This window comes from Protopterus annectens, chromosome 2.part0 (assembly GCF_019279795.1).
Source record: "Protopterus annectens isolate FY-2018-M chromosome 2.part0, PAN1.0, whole genome shotgun sequence".
Lineage (NCBI taxonomy): Eukaryota > Metazoa > Chordata > Ceratodontiformes > Protopteridae > Protopterus > Protopterus annectens.
Window position 1 is genome coordinate 627,471,132 of NC_056728.1, and position 27,244 is coordinate 627,498,375.

At 42.2% G+C, this 27,244-nt stretch overlaps 1 protein-coding gene across 1 annotated transcript in view; it reads right to left on the reverse strand.

Moving 5' to 3' along the window:
• UBA6 (ubiquitin like modifier activating enzyme 6) overlaps positions 1–27,244 on the reverse strand; it is a 2,440,735-nt gene that overhangs the window by 2,086,490 nt on the left and 327,001 nt on the right. Inside the window, exon 5 of the mRNA XM_044060993.1 lies at positions 1,278–1,389. Coding sequence (XP_043916928.1) covers positions 1,278–1,389 — 112 coding nt within the window. The remainder of the gene's footprint in view (positions 1–1,277; positions 1,390–27,244) is intronic.

The window sequence follows — 27,244 nt, forward strand, 5'->3', positions numbered from 1 at the left end:
TTCAATGGCTGTCCCATCAGTCTTCCAAATATGAAAAAAATCAGAAATGTAAAAAACTACAAAGTCTTAGCTAATGTTTCCTGCTTGTCGATGTTCTACGCAAACACACATTTACTATCACAATCCTGGAGCCCATACGCTTGAAACCCATAATCCTAAAACCATAATATCAAAAGATCAAAATGTCTAAAAATCTTGAATACTGTATTCCCTACCAGTAAAAACACAGGAAATAGTGCAGACAGGGGTCCTGCAGGGGAAGCAAGCTCAGGAGTTCGATATTATGGTTTCAGGACTGTGGGTTTCAAGCATATGGGCTACAGGATGGTGACAGTAAACCTCATACATAGCATGCTGATATCACAGAGTAGCATGAAATCTAGAAAAAAAGGAAAACAGGCTTCTCAGTAATACTAAATTACTGCTTCACTTGAGTTACACATTCGCAAACTATTACAACACAGGCAGGTCGGTAAATCTTCACCTCACATACATCAGTATCAACTTAGGGTTGCCACCTTTTCAAATGCCCAAAGTGGGACATTTTTGTACAAACGTCAGATTTTGCAAGGCAAAACATACCCACGGCCAGTACAAAGGACAGAACTTCACTTTTTTGCCTAAATAAATGCTTATTCTTGTAGCATTTTAGTTGCTTATTATGTTTCTTATAACATTTAGGTGTTTCAGAAACAGAATAACTTTGTTATGCAACTATTACATAAAATATAGGAAATATGTTTGTCCTAAAATCTCATGACATTTGCCATTTTTTCAATTTTTTTGCAGGACACAACTGCCCAAAGAGGGACTGTCCCTCACAAAGTGGGACAGGTGGTAACCCTATATCAACTGTTGTGGTGTGTCTTTCAACAACTCTTTCAGATTTCCAAGCTTTCAAATGGAACTAAGGATTGGAACTAAAAGAATACATTAGAATGTGGTGTGCAGAAGTGGTGGTGAGAATTTGCTGCAGCCTTGTAAGAACTGTGCTTTAACATTTTAATGTAGATATTACAGGACTAAGTTAGGTGAAATAACAAAAATGGGTGTTGCTCTCAGCTGGCAATTTTTAATTGATTAAATGCTCAGCCACTAACTCTAAATATTCCAGCATTCCTATGAGGAAAAATAAGCCTGCCACTCACCTGTATCATTAACAAATAATTGATTATGCCAGTTATGTTTTGATGCAAGCTGGTGGATGTGGGCTGATATGATACAGCAAAGAGCAAAAATGCAACTGAATAATGACTAATGCAAACAACTGCTGTTACCTGATACTGCTGTAGAAAGGACAGATCTGTAGCTGCATCCAAGGGTGTAGTCATAGAATATACTTCGACATAAGGATTAAGTTCTGCAATACGATGTTGGCATGCTTCAGCTCTTAAAAAAAAGATTAAATAACATGAATACCACAAAACATTAAACAGAATGCATTACATTCAATAAATGCATGAATATGTAGCTCAGTTCAAAGAGCTGAATACTCAGGTGGTCAACAATTTGGTGTGGACATAAAAACAAAAAAAGTGACAACACAGATGAGTGACTGCTTATTTGTATGATACTGTAGATAAGTAAATGACAGTTTGACAGAAAATACGGTGATTGTAAAAATGTGCGAGATCACATTATAGTGATTAGTGAGTATGTGCCAGTGTTTGAGTTCAGTAAGACGATAGATTTAGTATTGTGCCTGGTGCTGTATTTGCTATGACCTTTTGCCTTGTGTAGTAGAACTGCTGGGAAAGGGATATTAGCAGTGCAATGTGTAGGGCCGGGGTACAGTTAGCACACTGGAGTAAGGGTGGTCATGGAGGCAAACATGTGATAACCCTAAACCCACCTCTATCCCTATCACTAATCCTAGCCCTGAACATTAAACATTACTAAAAGCCCTTTCCCTAAAAGTACCACTACACAGATGATGCTTGACCTGTTTTTTTTGTAGCCGGGATTTTCTGACAGTGGAAGAGAAATGGCCAGTTTTTATAACTGGCTCTTTTTCGTAGTCAATGCTTTTGTGAATTTCTGCTTTTTTGCTGCGTCTGGTCTGGCTGCAAGACAGTCTAAAGATCTTGTGCTCCTACATCTGCTTATGTATACCTATGGGCCTAGGTCATACACTGGACATATGAGCATATGGAAGGTTTATGGCTTTGGTACGCCACATGGGTTGTCGGTTACTTTGGTGAGATAATCCAGAGATACTGCAATATAGCAACAGTGACCTAAGGAAGTAGATCGCATGTCACACAGACAGAAAAGGCAGGCACAGTATTTTTCACCTAAAACACAAGTCGGAAGCAAGACATTTTGTGTGTGTGTGTGTGTGTGTGTGTGTGTGTGTGTGTGTGTGTGTGTGTGTGTGTGTGTGTGAACATGGGCATTGAAAGAGTCCTAAAAATGATCCTGAACTCTAATCAGTGGAAAAGGGACTACTCGGCTAAGATACCTTAGATAGGGTCCTTCAGGTTAAGCCTATATCACAGGCCAGGGATCAATTAGGTCAATTCTGCTAAGAATTCTCCTCCAGCCACAAGATGGATCATTTTTACCATCTGTTCACAACTCTTATGCCTGCCTCTCACCTCAGTGGGACTCTACCCTCATCAATAGGAGGAAGCCAGACGTATATTCTTTACTTTGACTAATTAAAGTATTAAAAAGAAACAGTTAAAAAAATGAAAAAGACCTACTGATGTAACTGGGAGTTGCTGAAGTGAATATTCTGTGGTTTCAAGCTCCTGAAGTTACTACAGGAGCTACATAAACTTTTGTTATTTTCTTTAGGCTCAGGATCATGGGACAATCTTGCTGAGGAATGAACTAAATATGATATTATTTAGAGAGATGACGTTAGTCAGGATTTCATTTGTAAACCTTACTTTGCCCCTCAAAATGAATGCTCAGACCTGTAATGCTCAGTGGTAAAGAAATGCACAGTTTCCCTGACAGCAGCAATATAGACACCTTGAACAGCAGTCATCTTTAAGTAAGTAACCTATGTTGTAACTGCTCAGAAATAAAAAGGACCATGACCAGCCACAGCAATGATTTCCCTGATAAGAAACATCACATCTGATGATGTAAATCTTTTGTTCATACATTACAGATAGGACCTCGGTTCCATCCTTGGAACAGATACAGCCGTTTTCCAGCTCGCGCAAGCCAAAAACTCTCAGCTAAGAACCTACCCACAATGCCCCTCTCCTAGATACTCCAGATCCCATTTGCCATGTTCCTAGTCAGACGTGCTAGCCATCTCTCTCAAAATTAAGTAGAAATTTGTTAATTTTAAGACTGTTTCTCTTCAAAATTATTTAATTTTTAATTAAGTTAGCCCTTTCTCACTGTCGCCTATAACCTAGGCCTATTTCCCACCCTTTTCCTTGGTAATTTAATTTTTACCTTTTTTGGTACTGTCCCTCTCTCCTCTCTCTCCTTTTTACTAGTGGTATTTTTTAAAATAACATCATTTGTATTTTCTCCCTTAATTTTTCTATAGGATAGCCTTCTTGCCTTACTATGTCAGACGAAGCTAAGTTGGGATTTAAACAGTGTGACAAATGTGGACGTAAGATGCCCAACTCAGATACACGTCTACTGTTTGGGCGTGGATCATATTAAAGCTGACTGTGACATTTGTGCTAGTTTTAGTAATTGTACACTAGCAGAACGCAAAAAAAAAAACTTATCTTAAATGGATTAATAAAGACACCTTTTTCAGAGGCTCTATCTGTCTCTGAGGTCTCATCCCCTCCAAAGACCAAAAAACATAATGAAAAATGGATTACTCAAGACACCTTTTTCAGAGGCTCCATCTGGGTCGGAAGTCTCACCCCCTCCAAAGACCAAAATACACAAGAAAAAACGGATTACTCAAGACACCTTTTTCAGAGGCTCTATCTGGGTCCGAGGTCTCCCCCCCTCCAAAGACCAAAAAACATAAGGAAAAACGGATTACTCAAGACACCTTTTTCAGAGGCTCCATCTGGGTCCGAGGTCTCACCCCCTCAAAAAAAAAAAAAAAAGGACAAACAGTCGCTCTGTTCCTGCATCACCGTCAGTTACGGAACAGAGTCGGTGCCATGCTTCGCCGGGGCTCTTGGCGCAGACCTCTTCGGCACCAGACTCTGTCTCCTCTCATGGTGCCATCCATGATATTCACCCCTATTTCGGTTCTGACCTCAGCACCACCGACTTCGGTGCTGTCCTTGGATCAGACATCGGCTCCGATGATTGTACCTGCTTCGGCACCATCCCTAGCCAAGGTGCCGACAGTTTCTTCGGCTCCAAAACTCGAATACCTGCCAAGGACAAGATACTTCCATGACGGTGCATACTGTCTCGGTTCCGACAGCAGTGTTTTTCCTGTTGGCAATGTCCACCCTTGCTGCATCGGCTCCGGTGGAATTGATGCTCTCCTGAAGCAGTGCTTGGACCATCCATACCTTGGTACCTAGCCCGGCTCCTATTTTTTTTGCAGGCACCGTCTATGTCCACATGTCCAATGGCTTCCAGTTCTCTCAGAGCTCCTCACGACAAGGTGCGACCCTGGTTCCGAGGTTGTACCTCTCAGTTCCGGACTCCCATATCCCTCCTCAGGTGGGCCTGCACTACAGGTAGTCGACTCGCAGTCAGCAGCAATGACATCAGTATAAGAACCCTCACCTAGCATGCACCTCTCCCAACCCTTTATTTCGGGACCCCGGGCATGGGAGTCACAAAAAACCACTTTGAAGGGAACCCCTTCTCTGGAGTCCTCCTCAGAAGATCCTACTGGGGAGCCACCCCGGAAGAAATGGTGCAAGAGGAAGCACCTTGATTCACCGGAGGAATCCATCACCAAAGACACTGATTGTTATGAGGGGGAAGGGTCCCCACGGTCTTCCCCAGATGACATCTCATTCAGATCCATTCTCAAAATCCTCAAGCAGCGGGGAGACTGGAAGTCCTATAACCCTTCTTCTGAGGGATCGGTGTTCCTGCAGGCCTTCCTTACCCACTCACCTACTTCCTAGGTGACTCCACTGGCAGATAACCTTGCTAAAATCATTGTGCAGCATGCCTGGAAGGCCCCGGTCAAAACAGAACCTGTCCCTCGTAGGCCAGACAAAAAATTTTATCTACACCCGAAGACCAGCCCCACTGGTCCTAGCAGTTGATAGTTGGTTCTATGGTCATGGCGGCAGCCACCAAGAGGGAAATGGCAAAAGATAGTTCCACTGTCCACCCTCAAAACAGAGTTATAGACCATAGACAGACTAGGGAAACGGATCTATCCTTCAGCGCCATTCGGTCACTGTACTATCTGGCACACTTTACTCGCCTTCAAAGAGACCTAAATTCCGAAAGGTCTCCCTCTTTGGTGGGGTACTGCCTGATGAGGTGCATGATACTGTCGCCTCACAGCTAGACACCCGTGAATCCATCTCAAACTCCTCGATGCATTTGATATCTCACTCCACAGAGGGGGCAGCTCGAGCTGCCGCATCAGGCGTTGTCATGAGACGTAATGCTTGGATGCGGTTGTGTGACTTCGCAGACCCCTTTAAATCTTCTTTCATCAATGCACCTGTCGACAAATCTGCACTTTGTGGACCCAAAGCACGAGATACACTTACACGTAGTGAGAAAGACAGAAAGACCTATTCAGCTGTGGGCATACACCTTTCCAACCCCCAGAGGTCCTACTCCAGGAACCAAAAGGGAGGAAATATGTGGCTCAAGAAATCCTAAGGACCTTTTCGTGACACTCGTGGTGAACAATCCCCCCTGGGCAGAGGAGGCAACTCATGTGGAAGATGTCCTTTTTGGGGTACAGGGGGTCCGCATAACCAAGGTGCTAGAGATTCTTTCTCCGGCAGACCCTACCAACGCTCCTGAGCAGCGGCCAGATTGCTTTCCTCTGGAAGCAGTCGGGGGTCATTTTTCTCTGCATCTACCAGCCTGGCATCGTATTACTACAGATGTTTGGAGGCAGAGAATAATGTCCAGACGCTACCAAATACCATTCGATTCAACTTTCATCCCTGATGTAGCACCCAATCAGAGGGAATTAGCAGCCTTGGAAATAGAAAAGCTGCAAAGGAAAAAAAAGAGTCATCCAACCAATACCACCAGACCAGACAGGATCCAGGTTTTACTCAAGGTTCCTTTTAGTGCCAAAAAAGACAGGGGACTGGAGACCAATCCTTGATCTCAGCCTATTGAACAAATTTATCAGACTTAAAAATTTCCAGATGGTCATGATACAGTCCATTCTTCCCTTCCTAGGGAGGGATAACTGGATGTGCTCCATAAACCTCCAGGATGCTTACTACCACATAAAGATGGATCTCCGCTCCCAGCTGGGAGCCAATCGCTACCAGTTCAGGGGACTGCCATTCGGTCTCTCGACAGCCCCTCATGTGTTCACCAAATGTATGGCAGTTGTGGTAGCTCATCTTCGACAAGGATTTCAGGTGTTTCCCTATCTAGATGATTGGTTCCTTACCACTCCGACCAGGAATCTTCTTACACTCAAGGTCTTGCTCTCCGCTTGGGGGTTACAATCAACAAGGACACATCTCAATGTCTCCAATGAAGACACTGGAATTCGCTGCAGCAGTCTTCGACAACATCATGTCAAGCTTCTCTCCCCCTTCACAGGTTATCAAACATAACACACCAAATCCAAGACCTTCTACCTATGTACCAGCACATCTTGTACTGCAACTCTTAGGTTCCATGGTGGCTGCCATTATGTTGGTACCACTGATGAAACTGCACATGAGAATCCTACAGTGGCTCCTTTCCGCACAATGGTCATTGCTAATTTACCCACTCGACCACATGATACGTCTTTCAAACTGTTGTAAGAAAGAAATGTTATGGCAGATGAACCCACAAACGAATCTTTGGTGTTGACCATCCTGTCTTCCCCAGCCCATGACCAAGGTGACCACAGACGCTTCCTTGTTAGGGTGGGGGGCATTTCCAGGGAAAGACTGTCCAAGGCACCTGGTCCTCCATGGAGGCCAATTTGCACATAAATGTCCTGGAACGGAGGGCAGATCTCCTAGCATTGCAAGCGTTCCATGCGTCCCTACCCTCTGGGACCATTGCAATTCAGTCAGACAACATGTTAGTCGTCTGGTATATCAACAAGCAAGGCGGAACCAGATCTTACCCCCTGTGTCGGGAAGTCATGAGGATTTGGCACTGGGTGATAGCTTCCAACCGCTTCCTTATAGCGACACACATTCCCAGGAGTTCCAACCTTATTGCGGACAATCTGAGCAGGAACATCCTGATGCCTCACGAGTGGTCCCTCAACCCTGTAACAGTGGAATGGATCTTCCAACGGTGGGGCAAGCCTTGCTGTGACCTGTTTGCTTCCACCCCAAACTACAAATGCATAAGCTACTTTGCCCTGATCCCCCCTCAGGAGGAATCACCGAGGGACACTCTAACGCACGACTGGCCACGGGGTCTTCCCTATGGCCTCATCTGATTCACAACCCATGGATCCTGGATCATTCCCAAGACCTGTTATCTCATCCTCAGAGACTGATTCATCCGAACCCGTACAGTCTCAAGTTCACAATTTGGTTCTTTCACTTCCAAGGATTGCCAGGCTGCCTGACATCCCATCTCCTGTTTGTTAAATTCTTCTGGCTTCACACAAACCTTCCACTAGGAAAGTTTATTCTAGTAAATGGACTAGGTTCTCTATTTGGGCCAAAGATCAGAACTTAGACTCTTTCTCTATGCCTATTCAAAAGATCCTACAATACCTGACTACTGTTTTTGCATGCAGGAGCCTCAGCTTCAACGACCACTGTACATTTAGCAGCTATCGACAATTTTCATAATGATCTTGATAATTCTTCAGTTAAGTCACACCGCCTATGCAAGAACTTTTTGAAAGAAGTATTACATGTTAAACCTCCGGTCAAGCCTCCCTTAGAACATTGGGACTTGACTTTGGTGCTTCAGTCTCTCACAGGTTCTCCTTTCAAGCCTTTTGATTCATGCACTCCCTTATACTATTCTAGCATGTCGAGTGGTAGATTACTGGCATCCTCTCCAGTTCAGCTGGTCAATCTGAGAATCTTGAGACAATGCTACAATTGTCTCATGTACACAGACAACCCTCTCCTCCTCCCAACAAACACAAATACATGTGAGAAATGCAACTATATAGCCAAACTGGAGGCTGAACTCTCTCAACTCAGGGCTGGCATGACCAGACAGGAGGAGATGGTAACCACACACACAACAAACCCAGTCCCACATAGACCTACCACAACTGCAAACCAAACACATAAAAACACAAAGACATACTGGGAGGCTCTAATAAAAAACTTACCAAAACAACAGAGGCTCCCAAAGCAGACATCCAAAAATCCACCACCTCAAAACAAAACACATGCAACACATACTTCAATAAATCGGTGTGTCAAACAATCACAGCCCTTAAGGCCAAACACCATGCCTGATACACTAGTAATAGGTGACTCTATAGTCAGACACACTGATGTCCCGCTTACCAGGCTGAACAAGGAGAGGGTGACTGTGAACTGCCTATCGGGAGCTAGGATCCGCCACATAACACACGCACTCAGGTCACTCCAAAGCAAGTACAAATATGACTCCGTCATATTCCATGCTGGCGTGACTGACCTGAGACGTACCTCCCTGGACTACATGAAAAGAGACATAGAGGAGCTCTCTGATTATGTAGCCCAGGCTGGTATGACCCTGACCCTGAGCAGCATCTTGCCCTCACCAAGAATGATGCCACAATACAAAGACAAGATGATCAGCTTTAATAATTGGCTCAAGTACTAGTGTCATTCTAAGGGGATCCAATGTCTGTCTGCTTGGGATGACATGTTGGGCAAGCCACGCTGCTTCGCAAGGGACGGCTTGCACCTGTCACCACTGGGCTTCCGGATATTGGCTAAGGCTCTTGCCACCCCTAGTGTGCCTTTTTTAGGCAAGGCTCAAAAGACAAACCCACTTCCTTAGAAAACAAAAATGGAAAAAACTAAGGGTAATGCTGCTCAATGCCAGAAGTCAATCTCAAGATGCAGGCACTCGAAGCACTCCTCAGTATGGAGAACATCGACGTCTGTGCAGTAACTGAAACCTGGTTCAAGGCTCCTGAGAGCACCCCAGCACTACCAGGCTATACCTCGTATCATGCTTTTCGGCCCCAAAACCCAGGCAGAACCACAAAGGGAGGGGGAGTGTCCATATTCATCAAGGACACCCACACCTCCAGGTTAGTAGCAACACATGAAGCATCAGAGACCATACAGGTGCAACTAACCATAGGCAAAACTGCTATACAACTGGTAGCATGTTACAGACCACCCTCCCAATCTCAGGAACCCCACTCAGCCTTCCTGAAGACACTGGAGGATATGAATGTATCACAAAATACCATCATAATGGGAGACTTCAACTACCTTAACATAGATTGGGTACATTATTCTAGCCCTAACACCCTAGCCCAAAGGTTCCTGGAATTCATAAATTCAAATGCACTGGAACAACTAGTCACCTCTCCCACTAGGGGAGATAATATACTGGACCTGATCATCACAAACATGGGGACAAAATGCTCCACACCGGAAGTATACCCCTCACTGGTGAGATCTGACCACAAACTAATCGCCCTGGATATACATATCCCACCTCCACCCCCAGCACAAAAGACCACAGTGAAAAACTTCTCAAAAGCCGACTTCACTCTTCTTAAGACTGAGATGGTATCCTTTAAGCCCACTGGGCCAGTGGAAACCACATCCCACAATGCTGAATCCTTCACAAATGCTTTCTATGGACATCTCCAAGAATGCATGGATCATGCAATCCCAAATAAATCCAAGACCCTCTCCACCAAAGGCAAGCGTCCTGTCTGGTGGACCTCAGCCATTAACAAATTGTATACAAAAGAAGGAAGCTACTGCACGACAGAGCAAAATCCCATAAAGGGAAGACATCTCTGATCAACACTAGCAGAAAACTAAGTTCTCTCATAAAAACATCCAAGGCCAACTTTGAGAGAAAAATCGCTAAGGACACTAAAGATAACCACAAAGCCTTCTTCAACTATGTTAGAAACCTGGGCGGAAACCCTCAGATATGCTCAGAGTTAGTTCACAACGACAAAAAATACACTGAACCCACAGACATTGGCAACATTCTGGCAGACAGGTTCAGTGCAAATTACTCCCCTCCCTCACCCCCAAAAGAAGAAATACTTATCCCAGCTGAATGTAATCTCCCTGTCATCTCAGATGTCCAGGTGAGAGCCGCCCTCAGCAAAGCTAAAAACACAGCATCAATGGGACCTGACAGTATCCCGGGTTGTGTGCTACGTGAACTCCAAGAGGAGCTAAACCCGTACATAAAAATGCTATTTAACCTTAGCCTTACTACAGGATATGTACCTGAACACTGGCGTACAGCAACAGTGGTCCCACTCCACAAAGGGGGTACCTCTACAGACCCTGGGAACTACCGCCCCATAAACTTAACCAGCCTGTTCTGCAAAGCTATGGAAAGAATCATTATGGAACTCATAAACAGAGACATTGGGGACCTACAGACACTTGATCCCACCCAGTTCGGCTTTGTAAAGGGCAGATCCTGCCTTTTGAACCTGGTTGACTTTTTCGAAACAGTCACTAGAGCCATTGATGAGGGCAAAGCAGTCCATACAGCCTACCTGGACTTGGCTAAGGCCTTCGACACAATACCCCACTCAGGCATCATAGATAAGCTCAACAGCTTAAATGTAAACCCTTATGTCACTATATGGGTTGCAAACTGGCTAAAAGACAGAACCCATAAAGTCAAAATCGCTGGAGCCATGTCAGACTCAAAGCCAGTCACAAGTGGTGTCCCACAGGGATCTGTCCTGGGACCCCTCTTGTTTGGCATTTATTTCTCAGATGTTAAAGCAAACATGGGAGGGTTGTGGCTGACAAAGTTCGCAGATGACTGCAAACTAGGCGCCATAGTCGATACACCAGCTGACACATACATCCTACAAAAAGGCCTCACAGAAACGGACAACTGGTGCCGGAGTCATGGCTTTAAACTAAATGCCAAAAAATGTATAGTCATCCCCTTTGGGAAAAACAAAGTACCCACAAATTATCACATAGACAGTAACCCACTGAGTAAAGTAATCAGAGACCTAGGGACCCAAGTCGACAGCGACCTCTCATTTGACACCCACATTGCCAAAGTGGTTAGAAAGACATTCTACCTTGCACACCTTATCATGAAGGGATTCACATCCAGATCCAAGGATGTCATTGTACCCCTATACTCCTCCCTCATCAGACCCATGATGGAGTACAATGCCCCATTTGGTATGTACCTCACCCGGCACTTACAGCAGCTGGAGAGACCACAAAAGTACCTCACCAAGAGGATCAAGGGTCTCCACATATGTCTTATTCTGCCAGACTAAAGAAACTCCAGCTCTATTCAGTAGCATACCACCTGCTCAGAGGTGATCTGTGCCTGACGTATAAGGCCATGTCCAATCAGGAACTGATGGACATGCTCCACCTCAAAAAATCCAAATCCATCAGAACCACGAGAGCTATAGACTTAAACCTCGGCACAAGTATGAATAGGACATGCTGGAGGGAGAGATTCATAACTCAGAGGTTTCCCATGCTCTGGAACAGAATCCCAGTTCATGTTAGGCAGAGCCCCTCACAGACTCTCAAGAGAAATCGTGATGAGTGGATGGGAGATCGTAAGTTTACCCCAGGGGTCACCTCTGTGTCACTACTAGACAGGGGCACAGTAAACTAATTCTATTATATAAGGGGACCTTCACTGTGTCACTACTAGACAGAGGCACAGTATTCTAAATCGATTCTGTACATTTTTGTACCATTTCATGGGGTGGCGAAAGCCACATCACTATGGCTAGGCTTACAAATGCCCCAGGGCAGATAGCCTAGTACTAAACTATGAAACTATGTGATTTGCAATTTTTGACATGGAAAACCTTACTTCTAGTAGCACTTACCTCAGTGGGAAGAGTATCTGAGCTGAAGGCGTTGAGTGTCATGAGTCCTTATTTGATCTTCCATACGGATAGGGTGTCCCTTCGTACTGACCCTTCTTTCTTGCCCAAGGTCATTTCTGGCTTTTCCATTAACTAATCTATTGACCTGCCAGTTTTCTTACCAAGGCATTCTAATAGAGGGGAGTACCTTTTGCACACCCTGGATGTGCACCGGCAGTTTCGTTATTTGGACAGGACTAAATCTTTCAGTAAAACAAACCAATTGTTTGTGTCCTTTGCAGGACTCAGATTGGGTAAACCTGTTTCCAAAGTGAATTTATCTTCTTGGCTTAGAAACTTCATTACCTTTATCTACCAACAGAATAAGCTACCCTTACCTTCCAGAATAAAGGCTCATTCTACCAGCTCTATGACTACTTCTGTAGTTTTTCATTCCAGAGCCTCTATGGATGACATATGCGCAGCAGCTACTTGGGCAAGACCTCATACTTTCATATCTCATTACAAATTGGATTTGGCCTCCAGGGGAGGAGCATCTTTTGGTTCTATGGTGCTCAGGAATATCCTTCCTTAGGGACACCCATGACTCCAGTAGCTGGGGGCTTGGTCCTGTCTGTAATGTATGAACAAAAGATTTACAACATCAGATAAAGAAGTTATGTCTTACCATAACGTTCCATCTGTGTTGTATATTTTTTGTTCATTCATTATTTCCCTCCCTCCTTCCCCCTGCCTGGATTCCTGGTGGACTTTAAGAACTCCTGGTTAGAGTATTTGCTCAGACAGAGCCTCCTACCTTTTTTCCTATTACTACATCTTCTATCTAGGGTGGACAAACTCAATCTGGAGTATCTAGGAGAGGGGTATTGTGGGTAGGTTCTTAGCTGAGTGTTTTTGGCTTTGCGAGCTGGAAAATGGCCGTATCGGTACCGAGGACGGAAACAAGGTCCTATCTGTAATGAATGAACAAAAGATCTACAACACAGATGGAACGTTATGGTAAGACGTAACTTCTTTTTTCAAATATAACCATGTAACCAAAATAACAACTGTTGTTTGGCAATAGGACTGCCTCATCTTAGTTTTCTTAAATTTTTTAGTGTGAAGCACGTACTACTTTGTTACCTAGTACATAATTAGCCTGTTAAGTAAAAGAATAACTGTGCATCATGTGTCAGAGTTCAAAACATAACTTATCTAAACTTGTTGTTGCATGTTAGTATGCTGCAGTTTCCTCAGTCACAGGTGCTCTACATGTGAACTTGTTCCGTTCACTAAACGAGGAAAAGAGTGATGTTTTTGTGTGTTTTAATAACTTCCCCATTTCTTGTAGTTTCTGAGATCTCAGCAGCAGTATGTACAGTGATCTGAAGTTTGCGGGCATTGTGTTCACACTGAGGAATAGTTTATGGAGTTTTGTGATGTTAACTACGACAATGTGTTAAAACTACAATCCTCCACATTTTAGACATTGCAGTTACTATGTTGTGCATTACGAGAAAGTGAAAAGCAGCTTATCTTTAATAAAGCCTCTTCCAGACTAGGGGCTGCTACAGAATATATCAGTAAATGAATAGTCTAATTCAAATTAACCTAATGCACCCTTTAGACAGAATGCTAGATAGGTTCTAAAAGGACATACTATTCATAGGCTCACAGATCGTTAATAACCTAACAGCCCCAAGGGTCCTTTTAAGCCTTCATTTGTAAGACCTTGGATGAAAGCATAGAAAATCAGAATCAGTGCTGGAACAGCAGGAGACTAGCATGTCTCTACAGATATTTAAGGTCTGCCCACCAGCACCCCTCCTCTTTAACCTAAGGATGACTGTAAATACTGGTTTCACTAGTTTAAAAGGACTGCTGCAACCTGGAAAATGAAAATCTCTGTTGCTATCAGACAAAAAACTGCTGTATGAACTTCCGTGTTTCAAAAAGAGTAGATTACTTGTTATGTATAATGTTTGCAACTAAAATTATGTCAATATGGTTTGTGCAGTAAAATACTTCCAACTAAAGTTATGCCAATATGGTTAGTTTTCATTTATATAAATGTATGATTGCCTATGTCATAAGTGACAATTTAATACAGAGGGATCTTCACAGAGAGTGGATCCTGGTTACGAGCAAGGCACCAAACAAAAAATCTCTTTCACTTGGATGTATAGGATTTCCTGGTAGTGAGTTTCCTGGCCTCCTGCAAAACCCTAAGAACATCCTCAGAAAAAAAGGTGCCTAAAAGGGATCAAAACCCTATTATCCCACAATTTAAGCTGATGGCTGGAAAAGTGAGGATGGGATGAGAGATCCATTGTCTTGTGCGAGTAGGTCCACCCTGTGAGGTAGCTTGTGGTGATTAGCCTTGGCTAGGTGCAGAAGAAGGGGGAACCAATGCTATCTGTACCAAAAGGGAGTCATCAACAAGATTTTGGAGGAGACTTGCTCTATCTTGAGCAGGACCCTCAGAATGACAAGGGAAGGAAAGGTGTAGAGAACCATCCCCTTCCAAGAAAAAGATAGGGTGTCTACCCCCCCCCACCCCCCACCCCCGCCATGCCAGAGAACTTGGGACTCTGGTGCAAAAAAGAGGAAGACATCTCTTCAAAGGGAAGGTAAAAGATCTACCCGAGGAGTACCCCACTAATGGACAATGTCCAGAAACACATCTTTGTGAAACATCCATTTGTAAGCCTGTGTCACAGACTTGTTTAGACTGTCTACCACTACATTCTGCTCTGAAAGAATATATACAGCCTGAAAAGTCACTTGAAACTGGACAGCTAGATACCAAACTTAAAGAGGTAGATCTGTGTCACTCCTTGCTTGCTGATGTACCACATCACTGTGGTATTGTCCGCAAAGATTTTGAGAGGCCCTGGAAGAAAAAAAGAATGAAAGGTCTGGAGGGCAAAAAACAGTGTTCTCATCTCCTTGATATTGATGTGGTCTGACCTCTGATGAGGGGGGCCAGAGACATCGGACTTTGAGGGGACCAAAAGAGGGTCCCCCCATCCTGTGCATGAGGCATCCAAAAAAAGTTCCTGAGAGAGGAATGGAGGCTGAAAAGAAGTCCAAGGTTGAGAGACAGCTGATGAATCCACCACTGAAGCTCGAGTTTGAGGCATGGAAGAAGAGGTACTAGAAAATCTCGAGGATGAGAGTGTTGGAGCCAAACTGACTTTAGGAACCACTGTAGCTTTCTCATAAGGAACCTGGCTAGAGGTAGCATAGGAATAGTGGAAGCAATGAATCCTAGAGCCCTTAGAAACTCTGTCTGTAACTGAAACCTGAGGAACAAAGGATTGAAAAAAGGCAACTAGAAAAAGAGTCTTGGAAGACTCAGGGAAGGCAGCATAGGAATGATCTGGAGCCTGCAACCAAGACAACGTGATCCTGGGAAGGAACCAGGAATGATTTTGGAACGTTTATGGTAAACCCCAGTATCTGAAAGAGAGAAGCGGTATAGTGGAGGTTCTGAAGCAAGGTCTTGGGGGAGGCAGCCTGAATGAGGAGGTCATCCAGATAAGGAAAGATTTGTATCCCCTTCATCCTGCAAAAGGCAATTACAACAGAGAGGCATTTGGTGAAAACCCTTGGCCATTAGAAAGGCCAAAGGGCAAAGCAGAAAATGAAAATGAAAGGACGAAACAAAGAAATGCAAAAAAAAAAACAATCCTGAAAAAGGGATGAATATGGATGTGAAGATAAGCACCCTTGAGATCCAGGGAGACCAGAAAAGCCTGGTGAAGAAGAAGAGGAAGAAACAGTGTCTGAAGGCATAACATCTGAAAGAAAAGGATCTTCAGAAAGGTTTTGAGCTGAGAGAGGTCCAGAATGCGTCTACAGGTACCTTCCTTCCTGGGGACCAAAAGCATTCTGGAATAAAGCGCCTTCCCCTTCATGAGAAGGCACATCTTGAGTGGTGGTGCCTTGAGACAGAAGGCCCTGAAGTAGTTTTGGGAAGAAAGGAAGTTGTTCCTGAGGAGGTTGACAGATGCCCAGAAAAGAAGGAAGGGATTTCAACACCATGAAGTATCCCAGATGAATCACTGACAGAATCTCAAGAGTCTTGAGTCATCCTTAACCAACTGGGAAGGGACAGGGAAAGATGTAGAGATTAAGGAACCTGACTTAGGAAAGAGGGAAGCACACAGTCAAATAGAACCGGACTCGATTTGAAAAAGAGGTTTCTGAAAAGAGGGAGTCTGAGTAGACTAGTGACAGGAAATTGTCTAAAACCATTCTTACCTTTGAGAGGAGGGCAAGGTTGTCTGCGAACAAAAGCAGATTTTGAGGGATAATTCCTTTGAAACTTAAGAATAGGGGAAACAAAAATACATTTCAATTCCTGCAAGGCCTTACCCTTAACACGCACAGACTTAAAAAGCTCATCAGCTGTAGAATCAAACAGGTTCTTGTTACCAAGAGCAGCATTCAATGGTTTAGCTTTAACAGCATCAGGCAAAGGCTGGAGAGGCAAAGCCACGAACATAATCTCAAAACAGATCCAAAACAGGTGTCAGCTGCATCATAAAGAAAAGTTGTGTAAAATCTTACCGTAACCACAGATGTCTATCTTCACGGCTGCAGTATTCTTCACTTGAGGGATATCCCCGCCAGATGGCACTCCGCCGTTGGCCAGCATACAAAAGACTTTTTCACCAATGAAGGGTATGTGGTACACCTGGCATAGACAGTAGTCATACGTAGGCCATAAAATGGATGTATGCATGTACCATTCTCAGAACTGAATGCCCCAGGAGGAAAGGCTGTCTAAGGAAGAAGTGGTATGAGTATCCAGGAAAGACAAGAGTCCAGTGGGGAAGAAGGGAGGAACAGAATACTGCAGCAGTGAAGAGAAGGACATCTATGGTTATGGTAAGATTTTACATAACTTTTCTATGGCCTTCTATTCACTTGTTGCAGTAATCTTCACTTGAGGGAGAGTGCCAAAGCTAAAGAGGAAAGGGAGGAGGCAGGAAAAGAAGAGCTTTTAATGAAGCTATGGAGGATGGCTCTGTCAAAGCCAGTTCTGGATCGGAGACTATATCCAGTTTGTAAAGTTTTCTGAATATGAATATTAGACCAGGTAGCTGCCTTAAAAATGCACCGTTATCCAGACCTTTGAATAAGGCCTTGGAAGAAGCCATGGCTCTGGTAAAGTGGGCTTTTATAGGAGAGGAAAGAGTCCTGCCATGGTCTGTATAACAGTAGGAGATGGTTTTGGAGATCCATGAAGAAATGGTCTACTTGGAAGCAGGGAGACCCAGCACCCTGGGATGGAAATTAATGATGAGCTGGTGAGATTTCCTGAGGGGTTTAGTCTTGTCCAGGTAGAACCTCAGTTGTATGTGGACGTCCAAAGAATGCAGGATCTTCTCACTGCAGTTTTGTGGGGGAAGAAGGTGGGGAGTTGGATGGATTGGTTGAGATAGAGTTTGTTAGCCAATTTTGGCATAAAGGATGGGTTGGTCCAAAGAGACACCCCTGTCCTTATGGAAGACTAGAAAGGGGGACAGCCATAAGGGCTTGGAGGTCTGACACCATTCTAGCTGAAGTCAAGGCAACCAGCAAGACCATTTTCCAAGTGCAATGCTTGAGGGACGCAAACATTGCTGGTTCAAAGTGGGGCAGAGTCAGTTTTCCAGTACAAAACTGAGGTCCCAGGAAGGAGGGACAGGTTTCCTGAGAGGTCTAATGTGAAGGACTTCTTTAAGGAACTGCTTCTCCTTGAACATGGGAGGCGAGAGGGATAGATAAGGGCAGACATGTAGATATGGCTGAAATGTGGGCTTTGAATGATGAATAAGCCAAGCCAGCATTAAGCAACTCTCACAGGTAGGATAAACCCCTCTGGAATATCCACAGTTAAGATTCAGATCCTTACATTAGCACCATAACGGAAACCTTTTCCATTTGGAAACATGATTTTCTAGTGTTGGGTTTCTGGCCTCCTGCAAAACTCTGAGTACATCTTCAGAGAAAAGATGTCTGAAAGGAATTAGAACCCCATCGCCCACAAAGTCAGTTGAAGAGTTGACAAGTGAGGGTGAACAAGGGATTCTTTGTTCTGTGTGAGAAGGTGCACTCTGTGGAGTAACTTGTGGTGATGGCCCTGGGCTAACTGGAGAAGGGGAAAATAGTGCTATCCTGGCCAAAAGGGAGTCACCAGCAAGATTTCTGGTCAGTCATGCCTGATTTTCAGCAGGACTTTTGGTATTAGAGGAAGGGGAGGGAATGCACAGAGAAACATCCACTTCCCTGAAAATGAGGGGGTGTTCACTTTTCATGCCAGAGGACTTGGGACTCTGGCACAAAATACTGGAAGCTGACTATTCAGAGGGGAGACAAACAAGTCTATTTTTGGAGTACCCCATTGGGGGACTATGTCCAGGAACACATCCCTGTGAAGCGCCCATTCATGGGATTTAGTCCAGAATCTGCTCAAAGTGTCTGCCACAAGGTTTCTATTGGAGGGGATGTACACCGCCTGAATGGTCATGTACTTTTTGAGGAAGTCCCATACTAGGAAGGCCAACCTGCAAAGGAGGTAGGATCTGGTCTCCCCTGCTTGTTCACATACTAGAATACAGTTATGTTGTCGGTAAACAATTTCAGTGGGCCTGGACCAAAGAGGGGTCTGAAGGGCTAGGAGCAATGCTCTAATTTCCCTTATGTTGAGGTGTTCCCTTTTCTGGGAGAGGGACCAACTCCCTTGAATGGTGAATTTTCTGATGGTCGTGCCCCAGCCCAAGTCTGAGGTGTCTGTATAAAATTCTTGGACTGGATCCAGAGGGTGGAGAAGTAGTCCTGGATTTAGGGTTACCTGTTGGGACCACCAGAGAATTTCCTTTTTCAAGCAAGGGAGTAGGAGAATAAGGAATTCTAGAGAATGTGAGTGTTGTGTCCAGACTGATCTGAGAAAACACTGAAGCTTCCTCATGTGTAGGTCTTGCTAGAAGTACCATAGGAATGGTAGAAGCCACAAACGCTAGTATCCTGAGAAACTCCCTAGCTGTGATGTGGTGTAAATGCAGAAGAGACAGGAAGTAAGAGTGAAGGTCTTCTGCTTTTTGTGAAGGTAGAGATATTCTTAGTATGTCTGTCTGAATTCTGCACCCAAGGAAAAATGTGGTCCTGGTAGATTTTTTTGTAGTCTACTGTGAACCTCAGATTTCCCAGCAGGGGGAGATTAAGTTGCAGGATCTTTGGGCTCTGGGATTGCAAGAGTAGGTCACCCAGGTATGGAAATATCTGGATTCCTAGTAGCCTGCAATGGGCAATGACTACAGCCAAGCATTTGGTGAAACCTCTTAGAGCTGTAGAGAGACCAAAAGTCAAGGCAGTGAATTGAAAATGCCAGGAAACCACAGAAAAAACACATATATTTCTTGCAATTTGGGTGAATAGGGATGTGGAGATAAGCATCTTTTAGTCCAGAGATGCCATGAAACCCTGAAGAAGGAGCAGAGGGAAAAGGGTCTGGAGAGTAAGCATTCTGAAAGAAGGGACCTTTAAAAATGTGTTGAGGTGTTGAAATTAAAACTGGTAAGATGGTGCATGAATTTCACCAACACAAAAATAAAAATGCACCACGCGGACTGTCAGACAAGTATTTTAATAACCAAACATTAAAATATCCAGCAGTTAAAAGTTGGTTAAGCGCCTTCATCAACCAAAGAATGACTTCATCAGAACACAATAACAAAAATTATTTAAGCTTAAATACTCTCCAAATTCAAATATTTAACTAATTAAATAATTAAGTCTTAAAGCAATATATACCATGTGTACCATAGTTAAAAACAATTGTAAATATAATAATAATACATTTCTAAATAAATAAATATGCAAGTAGATGTATACATGTATGTTACCATTTTATATATGTTCTTGTCCACATTTCCAGGTGTGCTTTTTATTTTTTTGGGCTGTTTTAATCTGTTACCCCTCTCTTTTAATACTGGTAAAATAGTCAGTCATTCAGACCAGGAAGAAGGTTTGAAGCTAGCCTAAGCTGCCACATTAACTCTTTCTTAAGCAAACAATTTTTCCAATCTCCCCCTCTACCATCAAATTCAACAATGTCAACAATACCAGATTTAAACCCTACATAACCTTACAAGCTATAGAATGCCTGTAAAGGGCATTAGTCTCTTATTTATTTATTTATTTTTTATTTCATAAAAATGTTCATAAATCCTGCATTTGACAGCCCTCTCGGTTTTGCAAATATAAAATCCACTGCAGGTGTTACATAGGGTGATGTATACTAACCTGCTCGTGTGGCAATTCCCCTTTCATAAATGTAAGACATTCCCACTCATATTGTTTAAAATAATAGGTGAGGTCTGTAAAATGTACTGGCATTGTGAGCATCGCCTACAAGGTTTAGTACTTTCACCCAGATTACATTTAATACCTCCAACTCTCTCCAAATTGGTTTTCAAACTGATGCCCACCTTAGTGGCAAAAGTGGGTTGTCTGCCAACTTTCCCATATATATCACTGTTGGTTTTAAAAATTCCCCAATTTTTATATAGGACATCTTTGATTCTATCAGAGAGTGGACAATACTGTATAATATAGGCATAATTAAAATCCACCTGTTCTGTACTGATAGGTGTATGAGAATTTAGATCTTCTGTTTTTTTGGTCTCCCCCTTGCCTAACAGTAATTTATATTTACTTCCCCATTGGTCTAAAATTTCTCCTAAAACAGATTCAAGTAAATTAATGGGGTACCCTCTCTCAGAAAACATAGCCATCAATCTGCTAAACTCATACTTGATGTCACCTCTTTCAGAGATGTCATTCTAGCAATTCTAATAGCCTGTCCTTTTACAATACTTATCTTTTGACTCTTAGGATGATGGCTATAGTAGTGCAGGTAGGTATTACAAAATGTAGGTTTACAGTATATATTAGATTTAAACCCTTGCTCCTTTTTAGAAATCTTAACATTCAGGAAATTGATTTCAGACTTGTCAACTTGATAGGTAAATTTTAAAAAGGTGGTGGTGTTTAGATATTCTATAAAATCTGGTATATCAGTAGAATTGCTTCCCCATAAAACAGATATATCATCCAAAAATCTATAATATAAAATAATATCTGATTTATATTTGCTATTTAGAACATATTGCATCTCACACCCAAGTAACACTAAATTGGCATATAGGGGAGTGCATGCTGCTCCCATGGCTACTCCTCGGATTTGTTGGTAATACTCACCCTCAAAAAATATGTAATTATTATCTAACACATGGGTCATAATCTCTCAGGTGAGTTGTATCCTATCAGGGTCAATGGAGGAGCATGCCAATAATGCATCTTCAATAAATTGCATCCCCTCAACCCTAGGAATGTATGTAAAAAGATCCTTGACGTCAATAGTTAAAAATACAACTTCGTTGGACCAATAACTCTGTTTAATTTGCCCCAGAAAATCCCAAGAATCTTTAACTATATGGGGTATAGTTTCCACTACATGCTGAAGAATTTTGTCCACAAAAACTGCTAAACCATGAGTTTTAGATCCACTAGCGGCTACTATGGGCCTAAATGGTGGAGAAACAATGTTTTTGTAGATCTTAGGTATTCCAAAAAAGTAGGGATTCTGGGGTTTGAATTCATAAGAAACTCATAAGTTTCTTGACTAATCCTTTGGTCCAACAAATATTCCTCAAAATAACTATCAATGCATTGGTAAGCAATGTGTATTTAATTTTTAGAGACTTGCAAGTAACTGTCCTGATCAAACAACATTTCTTGAATTAAATTAATATAGTCATCCGTATAAACCACCACTATTCCACCACCTTTATCAGGAGCCATAATTCTTAGGGATTTGTCTTCCCTCAATTCCCTCATTAAAAGTTCTCTCTTTGGGGTTTAAATTGTGATAAAAATTTTTTATCATGTGCCCAAAGTTGGTATATTTCTTCTTTAACAACTTTTTCAAAGGTATGAATCAGTGGATGAAGGAGTGGATTGTATATACTATTCTTCTTAATTGCATCTCTTTTAATAACGTGTAACCAATCTTCCCCTTTTCCACTGAACAAAACTTTGAAATTAAGTTTTCTTGTATATAGGTGTATGTCCACCATAACATCTGCTAGATCTGGAAGTTGAGTGGGTACAAATTTGAATCCCTTCGAGAAGAGGGTAAAAAATTTTTCAGAAATTTCCTTTTCAGTGTAGTTGCATATATTAAACCCTTGGAAGGAGTGGAGAATATTCCTTTCTTCCACACTCAAAACCGACCTCTCCCCCTCCCCTGGTTGGTGTAACCTTGCCAACCCTGATTGTAATGAAAATTCCTCTTCTCGACATTTCTGTTCACTAGTCTTTTGGAGCTTCTGGGCACTTGAAAATCCCCCTGTTCACATTCACTTACATCAACATAGTTCTCATTGTCATCTCTTTCATCAAAATAATCCTCATGTGTAATAGCTTCCTGAATATTCTCTCCCCCATGTTCAAATAGTTTCTTTTCAAAATATATCTTGTTAGCGGGGTATACTTCTTGATGTTTATACTGATTTATATCTCTAGCTAATTTTCTTTTTTTCTTGTGAAATTGCATGTTACATCTATATTCCACTCTGTTAAAAGAGTTAAAACGGTATTAAAAGAGAGGGCTAATAGATTAAAACAGCCCAAAAAATAAAAAGCGCACTTGGAAATGTGGACAAGAACATATATAAAATGGTAACATACATGTATACATAAATCTACCTGCATATTTATTTATTTAGAAAGTTATTATATTTAAAATTGTTTTTAACTAGGGTACAAATGGAGTATATTGCTTTAAGAATTAATTATTTAATTAGGTAAATATTTGAATTTGGAGAGTATACAAGCTTAATTAATTTGTGTTATTGTGTTCTGATGAAGTCATTCTTTGGTTGATGAAAGCGCTTAACCACCTTTTAACTGCTGGATATTTTAATGTTTGGTTATTAAAATACTTGTCTGACAGTCCGCGTGGTACATTTTTATTTTTGTTAATGTGTTGAGGTGTGGCAAATCCACTGGGCTCCAGAGGCCATCCTTTCTGGGAGCCAGGAACATCCTTGAATAGAATCCTTTTCCCTTGAAATTGACAGAGACTTTTTGAATGGAGTCATGTAAGTACAGGTCTGAAAGGCGGTTGGGGAAGAGATGGAGCTGATCCTGGGGTGGGGGATGTGGGATACCCCCGGAAAGTGGGACTGCAGTGCCACACCAAGAAATATCAGTTTCTTTTGATGGAAAAGGACCCAGTTGTCTTGGTTAATGCCTTCCCACACCCTGAGAGCTCCAGATAAGTGGACAGTGAAGGGAGGGGGAACAGAGGCAGGGTAGTCACAGACTCCCTGCTCTGTCTGGAAAGGGATGTTTTTTTTGAGGAGGGTTCTGAGGAGGCCTGGTCCTCTGAGGTATTTTTCCTCCCCCTGAAGAATTACAGGTCTGATGCTGGGATCGGCTATGGACAAAGACAGGTTTTGAAGGAAAGTTCCTATGGAACCTTGGCACACATGTAACTAGGACGTGTTTTAACTCCTGGAGTTCCTTGGACTTCTCTTGTAGGGACTTGAAAAGATTTGCAGCAGGCGGGGCAAACAGAGAAGAGTTAATCTAGATTTCTGAGTCCCTCATTTTCCTTGCCAATGGCTCTAAATATAATGGAAACTAACAAAGGGAAAAAAGAGAACATCCCTGCCTGGCTCCTCTGCGCAACAGAAGTTATCAGGGAGACCCCCCCCCCACTTTAATTTTCACCTCCAATCCCTCATATATCTTCCTAATCAACTGTATTATTTTATCAGGGAATGCAAATGCTTCCATTACCCTACACATAAAATCCCAGTTTACTCTGCTGAATGCTTTCTCTGCATCAAGACCCACCAACAACAGTGGTATTTTCTTACATTCTGCTTCCCTCTGGATCATCACTGTTTTATTAATGTTGATAAAAGTTTTCCTGCACAAAACCACACTGATCCATCTCTATCAATTTTGGCATCACCTTTGCCATGCATTTAGCCATTATAGACAATCACTTAATAATCATGGTTTAGAAGTGAAATGGAACTACAAGAAGCTGGATATGATGGGACTTTACCATCTTTAGGTATTACAATCACCACAGCTTTCTTCCAAGATGTCAGTGTTTCTCCTCCTTCCAAAATACTGTTAAAAAAAAATCTTCCAGATTTTTATCAGCTTCTTTCCTCCTAGCTTCCAAACTTCTACAGGAGTATCACCTATTTCTGGAGACTTTCCTGTAGATTATATATCATTATTTTTGTCTCATCTCCTCCTATCCTAAGAGTTAGTTACGGAGCCTCACTTACCGATAAACTTGGCATATTTAATTCTTGTATGAACATTTTCATTGGTACTTTTTCTTTTTGTTTTCTACATGTCTCCGCTTTAAACAGATTTGTCATAAAACTTCGTTAATTTCCAAAATATTTCTAATACCTCTACGGGATATCTGGTTAATTTCCTTGTTACAGGTTCCCTTAGCTTGGCAACAACCCTTTCTACTTTCTGTTGCCCAAGACGATGTACTAAAAGCTTTTAGGTTTCCCAGTTATCATCAAAAAACAGCTGCTTAATGGAAACCCTTCTAAAATCATGCATATTATCAAGATAAACACTGACTTCTTTGTAGCGAATGCAATCCCAATGACTAAATAAAGACAAGGTTTACAACTTACTTGCTCATTGTGGGGCTGCTAACAGCTAATCATCTATGCAATGGAAACAAAAGTTATGTACTTACCATGATGACAGATCTGCATTGTCTTATTTTTGGCTGGTTCAACCTTTGGTTTGACATATCCAAATGGATACAACCTTGGTACCTTTTTTGAAGCTTCGGATCGAGGGCTCTGACTGCTCCCCTACCCACAATTCCCTCCACTCCACCTTAGTACTGCTGATAGAGTTTGCAAGGTATAGCAACTAAATTTATATACCATAAGTATATACAAGTGGTCTAAGAAATAAAGAAAGGCAACAGCATAGAGAGCTGTTTACAGATAGGGTCTCAGATGAGGTCTACCTGGTCACCATGAGCTGTCATTGAAAGGGAGAAACAGGGAAGGGTGTTGAACGACATGATAGCAAAAACAACACAGATCTATCATTATGGTATGTAAATAACTATCATACCCAATGTATATTTTCGTCTGATTCAACCTTTGGGACAGATTCCAAGCTGCCAGTTACCTGGGTGGCATCAAAGAAGGACATTTCTGTGGATGGTGGAACCAAAGGAAGAAAGTGAACTAGACTGTACATCCAATTTGTAATGAGATACAAAAGTGTGAATTGTACACCAGGTTGCTGATGCACAAATGTTATTTTGACGACCGTGCCTTGGCCCAGCAATCAAGGAGCCTCAATCCTCACCACTAACAAAAGGGAGGTAGTCTCATAGAAGAGAAAATGATAACTAATACACACAGTAAAGTACAATTTCCCTTAAGTGCACACAGAGATCACAGCCAGTCTGGGGCTGGTTGCTCCATTACTCACCAGGTCCCCAATAAGACTCCCCACTGGCACAGCTATAGGGTCCAGGTCTCAGCCTAGCTGGGCAAGCTAAAACCTCCAGTACCTTCTCTGTCCAACCAATGCTTCGTGTCCCTGCCAAGTAGCTGATACAAACACACACACACTAAGTATTTATACAACTTCACAAACACTCCTGGGAAAGGCTGACAGAGATTCTCCAGCTGTGCCCCTTTACCCAGACTATACGGTAGTAATTACTGCCACCACCCAACTAATATCAGCTCCTAAAAGGCCCTTAAAAGGGTGTCCAATGATTACTGTGCAGTATTATAATCCAATGGTAGCATGACTAACAGTCAAGGCTTACCTTAGAGTGGCCTATTATAATAACCTCTATAAATATGCAATGTACTCTACGGCTTATCTCTACACAAACCAGCCACAGGTAGAAGGTTTTAAAAATATTTAATAATAAATAATTAAAACACAAGACAAAACTACTACACCACAAAGATAACTAAGAGTTAAAAGATCACACAGAAACTTAACATAATACAGTAGGACAGGTCTGATTTCAAAGAAAAGTACCTAATTAATCTTTACTAGCTTTAAATATTCCTACAAGAAATCACAGTACTAAAACTTGCATGTGAGCACAAGGCAGAGTTCTGATAAGTTGGATATCAAGATCAAAACGCATTCAGTCTCTTGTGAGAAATAATATTTAAACATTACTAACAAACATGTCTCTAAGGCCCTCCCAAATTACATAATTTTTGACACTTAGGTTTTCCCAGTATTCATACTGCATCATCTTAACACCTGGTCTGAGACTTACAACAATAGAAGACATTCCACATGTATACTCTAACAGAAACTAGAGCAATAAAGCACATTCCACATCTAAATTCTGGTCATAAACTTTAGCCTTAAAACAATGGGCATGAAACCTTCATCCAGCCGCACTGGAACCAAATTCTAACATGAAAGGGTCACAACATGCTTCACTGGGCCAGTAGAGTGCAATGTTGTCACATATTTTGCAGTTCCACATTTCACAATATTCTTTACACTCAAGAAACATGCCTGTATTTTACATTTATTATCAAGAAAACATGCCTGTATTTTACATTTACAATTGCCAGAATTATATATCAAATTTGATTTGACTAGGCTGGAAGCCTTCGCACATCTCTACCCAATCGTCACAGTTATCAATTAGAATTCTATTCATAAAGGCTTTAAACAAGCTAACACCCTTGTAGAATGAGATTTGGGTTTTGTACATAAAGACAGACCTCTTTCAGTGTAAGCAAAGAAAATACACTCTGACAACCATCTTGATAGGGTAATTTCAGAGATGCCTTTACCCAATTTTGCCCTGGAGAAAGCTATAAATAGATGGTATGACTTTAGGAAGTCCTTTGTTCTATGAAGATATAACCTCAGTTGACAATTAACATCCAGCGGTGTGCAGTATGTACTCTCCTTTGAGTATCTTGGAAAGAACACTGGTAGGTCAATAAACTGATTCAGGTTTGCTTCAGATGTCACCTTAATGACAAAAATATGCATTAGTTCTTAGCGTCACCCTGTCTTTATGGAAAACTTTTTTTTAATTTGAACCGAAGAAAGAATAAAATTTTGCAATTAAAGGGGTTTAAAATT